Here is a 10,666-nt window from a genome sequence, read left to right on the forward strand (position 1 = left end):
AGTCCTGACTGAAATGTGAATAAGATGTTTCCTCCACAGCAATGAAAAAGACTCATAACCAGTCATCCCAATTTTGGTTGATGGACTGTTAAGGTAGATTTTTTCTCCTCAGTACTTGAAAACGTAATTTAAAGAAATGCACTGACTGCTTGGAATATGCACCAACCCTGCAAGTGAAAGCAGGTACATAATTTGGATAGATGGATTATATTCTACTAGGTTCAACTTTAATAATAAGATTAGTTAAATGATCTTTTCATTTAGGTATGACATGGTGAAATCCAAATACAGCAAAGAACACTATTGATTTAAATGATCTAGTGAACTTACTCACAGATAAGTTGTTATACACTTGCCTTTATCTTTTGCTTAATCAGACCGCTCAGTTCAGCCAGCTTGTTTTTTTTTTGTGTTTTTTTTTGCATTTACTTGTAGCCTCCTCCACCCCCTCCTTCTGTGAATTTTTGTTTCCTTAGCTGACTTGTCGAAGCTCAGAGAGCAGAAGAGGAAACAGACGCTACTCCTCTCCCCACAGAGATGGCTGGTGGTCGTTTTTGCTGCCTCCTCACGTATGTCGTTGTGCTGTTTCTGAGGGTCTTCCTGCACGGTACGTGCTCAGATATGAGTTTCATATTTACTGGCATGAAAGATATTTACTGTACTTTCACCTTTATTTACTGTAGTTATTACTTTAAAGCAAAGCAATACACAGAAGTTCCTCAGAGTTAGATATATGCAAGCCTTGACGAACAAATGGGTGTTTCATTGTATCATTGTAGATCTTTCATTACTATTTTTATAGAACTGTATTGAAAATCGAAATTTAATGTCAAATATTCTTTTTTTGAGGTTCTCAAATAAAACATTTTACCACCTTTTAAAATTGAAGTAACATTAATTTTGGGGATTTGGAACATCCATGGAAAAAGTGGTTTTAAGTGGTTTTGTAAGAATCATTGCTTTCACTTAGTTCAGTTATTACAGTAATTATTCTGCTTATCTCTCTTTATTAAATTATGCATCCCCTAGCTCTTCATTTGCACTTTGTTTTGCATGTCTATATATGCTGTGTAATCATATTTCCTGTAAAATATGCATGTATACTTTTGCAACTTGGGGATCCATCACCCTTTCTCTTGTTGCTACTTCCTGAATGTTTTTCTTTAAATTGTAGGTCACAATGAAACAGTGTTCACCTTTTCCAATGCATTTGTTCTAACAGACCAAACTTTGCAGAGTATTCACATTGTTTTTGCTTTGGAAATAATTTATGACAGTTCAATGATTTGCTGCTTTTTAATCGTTAAAAGAAAAAAGTTGTGAGACAGAGTCAAAAGCAGGAACGAAGGCATTTCCTGTGTGCTGTTTGCTGAAACGACATTGGCCGAAAGTGATCGCAGTGACACAGACTTTCATATACCCTTTCCACTGTGGGTTGTCAGCTTTTTCCAAGGAAATGATGCAACATGAACCATTGCATAAACTTGTAAATAGATGCATTTAAATTTGGAAGCTGTAAATCCTACACTGAAGCATCCTCATTTCTTCAGAAAAAGTTACACTTCACTACTTGTCGCAAACAAAACCCTGCAAATGATTTGATTGAGATGCATGATAAGAAGTTAGATGCTAAAAGTGAAAAACAAATCTTTTTTCAGTTTTTCATTTGAAAAGGTTTAAGTCATATTACTTAAATGCATATATGTATTGCTTTATTCAATATGGCTTACAACTATTAAAATCCAAAATGCAATGCAATGCAATTTCTTGGAAAATGTGAATATCTTATAATGCAAGTGTCAAAGATGTTTGCTGATTTGTTATTTTTCCACACCTCCACATGAAGGCCAAGTCATGAATAGCCATTGCAAGTAACTTACTGGTCACATAGTGCAACTAAAGTTTAGAGGAAGGACGATGTTTGGTTGAAAATGGGTTCAACAGAAAGTGACTTTCAGTGGCAGATTTGCAGGCGTTCCTAAACTGGAAGTCAAAGGCTAAAATTCCCTGTGGTTTGATTATCGGGGAGTGGCGGCCCAGTGGTTAGGGCATAGAGCTTGGAATCCTGTTGTTCGGAGTCCGAGCCCCACTCCCACGAACTGCCACTCTGTGTCCATGAGTAAAAAACCATTAACCCCACACTGCCCCCCAGGTGCCGCACAATGGCAGCCCACTGCTCCTCAAGGGTATTGGTTAATTGCAGAGAATTAATTTTGTTGCTTGTGACAGTGTAATGACAATAAAAGCTGGAAAATAGAAAAAAATCTCCATGAAGAAAGAATAAATACATGCAGATTTAAACTAACACAGCTTGTCAGCTACAGCTGACGTTAAAACCAGCCGCCTTAGTTTATCAATACTTTTCCCTTTAGAAAAAAACCCTATTTTTTTTAACAAGAAATGAGATTGGTGTTCTTCATTCAAGCAGCATTTATTACCATTTTTCTGACTACCATTATATTTTTACAAACATATACTGGTCATAATGTTTTTGTTTGGTTTTGGTTTGTTTTTTTGTTTGATTTGGGGTGTCCTGTTTAATTTGATCCCAATTGTATTTAATTTTTATTAAATTACTTAAAAAGGCATTATTTTAAAAGTTATTGTCATTTTATAGCCAGTATTTTTTCTTATTTATGATTTTAAACCTATTAAACCTCAAACATAATCACATCTATATAAATATATTTTCACTTCTGTGTCATAGCTTACATTTCCAATAAAAACACCAAAATGGTCCAGATTAGCGTACAATGTTTTCATATATGTCGTCTTTTGAATAATTAATTATGTGATTTATTAATTAACATTCCAAAATCTGTATTTGTTAATTGGACATCCTGTTGTGACAGTAAACTATTTAATGTTAAGAGCACAGAAAAGTTATCCTAATTCACTTTTACGATATAAAAATTAACTATTGAATTATTTTGATAGAGCAGTATGTCAGTTACTTTTGGGAAAAAGTAACTAGTAACTATAAGTAGTTGTCCTTTTTTTAAGAAAAGTGCCCAACATTGCTTAGGTAAAATATTAGTAAAATAATTCAAAAGTAGATTTTTGATTAAAAAATTAGTTATTTTGAATAAGTAATACTATATTGTAACTAATATTGTTGACACTTATCAGTTTGGTTTCTGGCTCCATAACACTGTAACAGTAGACCAAGACATTTTATTGAGCAGTTAAAAAAAAACTGTTTTCATCGTCTGGTTCAGACGAAAAAATTTGCTTGGAGCTTAATTAGCAGGAAGTTGTTTGTGCCGCATCTTAAGGGCAGATTCTCAGACCATTACCTAAGTTTTACATGCTACTCCTTGCATTTAAAATTCAGAGACACAAAATGACATTATGCAAAAGAGTTAAAGCTCTGTATTTCTGTGCCGTCTCATGTCTCCTGTATATGTGCTCTTTTCAGTGTTTTATAGATATAAACAAATGAGACTAAGACAATCTCATAATAAACAAAAAGATAAAACAGTGATAATTCTCAGGGGTAGCCAATAAAAAATCAGTGGGGTTCGATTATAGCAAATCATCAACCAGTTAAGGTCCAAAATACTTTTAGTTATAACCCATTAATTTAAACAGCATTTAACACTGAAATAAAATGCAGGTGTTTATGCATCGATGTTATACATTGAATTTTTAAATAAAAAAATATATTAAAAAAAAAAGTTTTTTCATTTTAAAATCTAAATTTATTTTGAAGTAGAGAACAATAATCTTTCAGTTTGGTATATAGACAATTTCCTGACTCACTTTTTTTATAAAACACCTGAATATATCTTTTTATCTTTTATAATTTTAAAGAAATTTCATATATTTTTTTATAAAACACCTTCTTTTATTATGGCTTAATGAGAGCAGTGGGTTTTAGGCTGATTAGCAAGGCTTTAAGAGTGGGTTTCGAATGGAGACAGAGCCATTCTAAAGCACATATCAAGGTGCTCATTTTGTGCCTGGATCGATATTCATATTGATTCTGTTCATGGTGGAGAATCCTGCTTCACAGCAGCAGGTTGAGCCAAACATACTCTAAATGTGCAGGGTCATCTTTGAGCACCATTTCACTTTTCTTTCACCAGTTCGCCGTGGTTTTTCCAGCAGTCCACACTTTCTCTGCTTTCTTTTTCTCATCGTCTTCTCCTTCTTTCCCATTGCACAGCTTGCCACAGGTTTGCCTGCTGTGTCTAAAAGTTTCTACCAGCATTAACCCAGACTGACAGCAGCTCATTGGCTAATATGCATCACATGCAGCCTGGTGTCAGAGGCTACAAATGGTTTTACCGTACAAACAGGAGACGCAGCGCAAGTGACCTTTAGACACTGATGTCGGACAACATGCAATAATTTATAAATGTTTTAAATCAAGTTGGGTCTGGATTCTGACCCTGGTCCGCTAATCCGTGACCTCTGCCCTAGGCTGATTATCTCCATGGCACAGAGTTGTTTATCTAGAGGGAGCTAAAACAAAGTCTTAATTTCCTGCACTACCGTTAAAAGCCTGAATCTAAAGGCAGGACCAACGGAAGTCAATAAAGAAAGGTTTGACCTAATCCGATAACAAAGGATGTGACGCAACAAATGTCTTTTTTACAGATAAGCATTTGTTTAAATTTAAAGTCTAGCTCATTCGGTACATAATAAAGCGCTTTTTACTTAACATTTTATTTTGCAGCTGCATTTTTCACTGTTATGGTTACAGAAAAAAGCTTTTGCATTGTTGGTCATTCTGACTAAACATACATTTCCGCCCCCTACCTGTAAATGGTCCAGTCTAAAATAGACTGAAGAGTCTTTGTCTTAACAGAGTGATTAACACCACATATTTTTTGACACTAATTATCAATGTTTTACAACTGTCTTCAAACCAACCTTTTCATACCCATGAATATGTTTTTTTTTTTTTTTATGAATTAACACAAAATGTTGTTCAAATGTTTATCAAAGTGTAGTTGTCCTACTGCTTTAATGTGTCTCAGTGTGTTAGAACTTACATGAGTCAGTAGTTGTTGTGGTGGTGTGCGTTAATAAAAGCTTCACCTCTTCTGGCCGACAAATAACCACAGAGTTATTGGTATAAAAAACTCAGTGCTTTAAACAGTTCAGTTACATTTCCTCCTTGTTGCTGCAAAGATTCCTGTAAATATCAACCAGCCACAAAAAAGCTAATTGTTTAAACATTAAACTGTATGAATATAATATAGTTAAAACAATTGCTCGATGAAAACGTTAGCTTACTGTGTCAGAGGAGGTTAGAGCAGACCAGGCAAACAGATTTAGTTTATTCTCTCCAAATATGGGTAGCATACTCTTTAGACGCAAAACCACAAACAGACATTTAAAAAAAAAGACTAGACTTATTTCCGTTTTTTTCAGAATGGCTAATCTAATGAATATTGTATGTTACTAAAGAATAAAAGAACGGAATATTAATGAAGGAGCAGATGAAGAAGCAATTTTTTTAGGTAAAATAATGTTTTAGCGTACTCTTTTAAATGAGAGGCACCCGCATCACCAAAGGATGCTCCACTTTCATGGTAGTATGATTTGTCCTTTCCCCTGCTTTCCTTTTTCAAGATGGTTCAAATAGTCTTAATACAGATTCTCTATAGGCAAACTAGTTACAAAACCCAAGTGAATCATGTTGAAATGACGATCTTGGCTCTGGCTTAACTTTCGTTAGTCTTCGCCTTAAGTGGGACCTGGTTGCAGGGGCAGCAGCCTAAGAGTAATGGGGGCAGAGAGGCTTAGTCCCTCCAGTGTGTCCTGGGTCGTCCCCTGGGCCTCCTCTCCATGGGACATCCCTGGAACACTTCCCAAGACCAAAAATCAGTCTAAATTACCCTTAGGGGTGTGTTGGTGCATGTGTGTAGTTCTGTGTCTTTGTGAACTGCAATAGACTGGTGACCTGTCCAGGGTATACCGCGACTTTCACTCATAGCCTGCTGGAGATAAGTAATGATGGACCTTTGATTATATGGTTGATCTGTGATTGTAATCTGTGGCAGCCTGTCCCCACTGAGTAGTTTAGCTGAAAAGTCCTAGTTTAGAATAATATAGAGACATTATCCGATTTGACCTTGCTAAATTACTCTATGCTATTATATTACTGATTTCATGCAATTATGATATATAAATTGTCTACCTCAGAAGGGATAGTAAATATGTTATAGAATTTTGGGCTGTCATATGTGACAGTCTGTGAATCTGTGAAAACACGTCCAACTCCCTGTGTTAGAACAACAAATTAAAGTGTGGATCAAGCTTAAATCGTGTTCAGTAACTCTGCATACATATAGAGTAAATTCACCACAACTTCTATTTAAAAAAGAGGAGTTTATTGACAAGTGTCAGTCAGCTCCAAGTCAAACATATTTCAGTTAAAATTCTTGACTAAACTAGTGTAACAAATAAACTAAGCTACTAAGTTATCTGCTGGTTGCTGGTTAAGATTGACGGAAATCAAATCAGAATATTTCCTCTTGCTGAGTTCTGTCTGGTCCCTTCACTACCTGATCCATAACATCAGCTCATTTGCACATGTGCAAGCAGATTTTCATCCGGCTGACGTTAAATCACAAAAGAATGCTTAACTACATATTTCAATGTTTTATTATTTTTCCGAGCCAATTGGATGCTTTTTACATTCTCTCCATTAAACCGCTTGACTAACATCATCATTGGGCATACTCAGAGCAGTTCACCAAAATATGGTTCTTTAGATTATGCATTGTATACCTTAAGTTTAAAACGAAAGATAAAACTTGGAAAGACTATATTTATGAATAATTCAAAGCTGGAAAAGTTAGCTCCCTGAAGTAGCCACAGTAACTGACATTGTAAATCAGTTGGTTGTCAATCTAGAATGATCAGAAGCATTTTGCAAACCGCTGCCAGAAAATCAGGATCAATTCTTTTCTTCTCCTGTTCGATATTTTGCAAGCTTGTTCCTGTTTCAGTTCAGATTTGCTGAACTTTTATCATTGCCGCCCGACGGATAAAACTCTGCCTCCTCGTTTAAATATAAGGAAATGAAATAAAAGGACCTTGAAATGAAAAAGGTAGTTAAAGAATAAAAGTCAAAGTTCAATCTGAAAAACACACATGTAGAGATGAGACAATTAGAAGAAATTTATTGATACAATTATTTGGTCTTTGCCCTAAGACCTCAGCAGGGAACATAGCGCTAAATTTTGATAAATATGCATGAACAGGAGTAAAGAACAGGGCTATTTCCCCCCAGGCCTGAAACTGGTGGTGGTAGATGAAGTTGGTCAGTCTGTAGACTGCTGGTTAGCGAGACAGTATGCAGAGCTTTATGGGGATATCCAGTGGATTGCTTGAGCTGATACTAGAGCTTCACTCAGGGACCTGGAAGATGGAAGTCCAGTTGGATAACACAGGTTGAGAGAACCTGTTCATGATATGCAAGCATGAAGGGACAGTGGAGAAGAAAAACTCCCCATTGGGAACAAATCTCTGGCAGAACAAGGCTCAACATGGCAATCTTCCGCCGGACCGGTTGAAATGAGATGTGGAACGCAGCAAGAGTCTGGGAGCAATGAAACTCCAATGAAGCTTTAGCTACGGTGATGGAGCAGGAGCTGGTGGTGGGTTGAAATGGGGTCAACTGAATGAAGTCACACAACGCAACCACCGCCGTGCACATGAGCAGACAAGTTGCGGATCAGAGGTAGCCTGATAAACCAGACTAAGTGTAAGATTAAATGTGTTATTCAGTCTGGCCTCGATGAATGAGACATTGGAAGATTGCTTTGCCTATTGGCCAACGTTCTGACCAATGAGCGCAACTGACTGTGACGTACAGTAGTAAGTGCAACAGGAAGCTTGTTGGGGAGTGTAAACAAGCAGCCTGTCAGTAAAACTGCTAAAACGTCCTTCTATAAAAATGAATGAGCGAGGAGCCTCTTCCTGCTAACGTTTGAATGAAAACCTCAAGTCTAATCCTTCCAAAACTGATTCCAAAGCTGAGTCAAAAATCGCCAACAGAGCGACTGGTACTTCACACAAGACTATGCCAAGAGAGGGCCGCTCGAGATGGGGTGCAGTTAGCCCTGGCTGCCTTTAGCCTCGGAGGTCCGCCAGTTGTCCTTTCAGCTTCGGAAATTGTTTTTTTGATTTCGCATTAAATCGGTAAATGGGCCATATAGTGATGCTTTAAAATATTATATTCTTGCCTCAAATGATCTTAAAACGTACTTTTATTAAACAACAGCAACAGAAAAGAGAAATTTGACCTTATAATGGAGCGCTCCATTAAAAGCAGCTGCTGCCGCAGTACATGTTACTGTTCAATAGTTGTTGCTATCTTCCTTGTTGTGCCTTCTCCAGCATCGCGCAGCTTTGTCATCACACCCTCAAAACCCCTCCCGCTTTGAATCCAAAAATTCAAAACACATTACTGCGTTGTGATTAGCCCGCCAGTTCTAGGGCCTGGGGCGTTGATCAAGGCAAGACCAACTCGCAGGCAAAAATGATTTTGGCCGCTGGCGGGTGGGGGTAGTTTACTATGCTATATCAGAGGCCTTTATGATGAACTTTGGATGCCGATTGGCTTTCATGGAGGTGTGGTTCAAAGCTGATTGGGGGTGTCGTAGGTGGATGTAGGCGAGTAATCAGTTTCTTTAGTATAATTTCCTCCTATGCGTAATTAATAAATCTTTGATTTAACTAAAATCTTGATATATAATAAAATACAAAATATTTCAACATTTTTTTTTTTTGCTTTATTTCAAGTGGAGATTGGTTAATTTAATTGAATATTTATATACAAATTATCAAGAGCAGTGTGTATTTATTTATTAAATTTTCAATGAAATGGCTTTTGCATACAATAAAGACTAAAGCAGTAATGTCAATAAATAAAGTTTATGATATTCCACCTTGCCATGATCATGGCATGTTTAACATGTTTTAATTTAGTTACATCACTGTCTTTGTGTTATAATAATAATGTGCTTTTAGCTTTTTGAGTTCTTCAACTATTTTGACTGAAGATGGGGATGAATATTAAGAAAGAAAACTTAATTTTGTCTTGGTTTTGTGCAGGCATCTGAACAACACCCAGATATTAACTCCCAGAACACATGAAAAATCAGGTTTAACAAATGTATTAACCAACATAAGGGGCAGATGTGGGTAGTTTCAAAAAAACAGCTGCTCTGTAGCTCTGGTCCTCTGGAAACAGGGTATAGGGTTAAAATGGAACGTGATCTGGCAATGATTGATGCTGACAGCGGCCTTACTTTAAAGAATGAGATTCCTGGCTAGGGAGAGGTGAGTTGGATCCAAGGCTATGGCTGAGAACTTAGGAGAGAACAATAGGTTCATCCAGTGGAGGCTCTTAGTAGGGTTGATGGAAGCTCCTTTGTGGACAGATTGTGCAAGGAAGGAGCGGTTTTAGTCTATTCAGCTTTCGGGGGGTCTCTTTGAGAGAAAGCTCTTTGTTTAAAGGCTTGTAAAAATCTCAGGCATGGTTATCTGAAAAAAAAATTACAAAATGACTTCGATGCACAGAGGTTCGAGAAGGGCAGGAGAGTTACAAATAAAAAAAACGGTCCAGCAGAAAATAGTTGGTGTCCTGCTGCTCCTCTTAAGCTCCCAGGTATTGAGGCTTAGAACCCTGACTTTGCAGCAGCTGCAGGAAAAGACCTCTGTTAGAAAAACCCAAGAAAAAAACCCCAGGCATAGCTACTTCCTGACACCTGCTTTCTGTATAAACTGTAGATATTTGTGTTCTATAACTTCCTTCAGATTATAATTTAAACCCTGTATCTTTAAGTATGGAAATTTTCCTTATTGAAGCAGTTAAGTATTTTAATGTGAGAAGTTATGGACCCTGATCTAAACAATATAAAAACTGCATCTTTTGAAGTTTCAAGTCCACAAAATGACTGTTCTGTACCATGCAATATAAATACATTATAGCCTTAAAGACTAGGAGCACCCATGGAGGGGCCTTGAAGACGAGGAGTGCACAAAGAGAAGGCCTGGAAGACGAGGAGCGCCCAAAGAGGGTTCTTAAAGACGAACTCTCACAGTATTTCAGGGAATAGTTCATCGGAGGCTTCAGGGGTCTCTGGACAGCACAGAGTGGGGTCAGACTCAGGAGACAGAACACTAAGATGATCTGACCCTGGAGAGGAAACGCTAAGGGGATCTGACCCCGGAGAGGGAACACAAAAGATATCTGATCCTGGAGAGGGAAAACTAAAGATATCTGACCCTGGAGAGGGAACATTAAAGGCATCTGACCCTGGAGAGGGAACACTAAAGGCATCTGAACCTGGAGAGGGAACACTAAAGGCATCTGACCCTGGATAGGAAACACTAAGGGGATGTGACCCTGGAGAGGGAACACTAAAGGCATCTGAACCTGGAGAAGGAACGCAAAAGACATCTGACCCTGGAGAGGAAACACTAATGACATCTAACCCTGGAGAGGGAACACTAAAGGCATCTGACTATAAAGAGGGAACACTAAAAGCATCTGACCCTGGATAGGAAACACTAAGGGGATGTGACCCTGGAGAGGGAACACAAAAGACACTGACCCTGGAGAGGGAACACAAAAGATATCTGACCCTGGAGAGGGAACACAAAAGACACTGACCCTGGAGAGGGAACACTAAAGGCATCT

The 10,666-nt window shown here is 37.7% G+C and overlaps 1 protein-coding gene across 2 annotated transcripts in view; it reads left to right on the plus strand.

Moving 5' to 3' along the window:
* Positions 1-510: 510 nt before the first annotated feature.
* Positions 511-10,666, plus strand: part of LOC107101059 (natural killer cell receptor 2B4-like) — a 25,559-nt gene continuing 15,403 nt past the window's right edge. For both annotated transcript variants that reach the window (XM_015399816.1, XM_015399817.1), the window contains exon 1: positions 511-607. In XM_015399816.1, the coding sequence (XP_015255302.1) occupies positions 538-607 (70 nt within the window). In that variant the 5' untranslated portion in view covers positions 511-537. The remainder of the gene's footprint in view (positions 608-10,666) is intronic.

This window comes from Cyprinodon variegatus, unplaced genomic scaffold, assembly GCF_000732505.1.
Source record: "Cyprinodon variegatus isolate N-32 unplaced genomic scaffold, C_variegatus-1.0 Scaffold1049, whole genome shotgun sequence".
Lineage (NCBI taxonomy): Eukaryota > Metazoa > Chordata > Actinopteri > Cyprinodontiformes > Cyprinodontidae > Cyprinodon > Cyprinodon variegatus.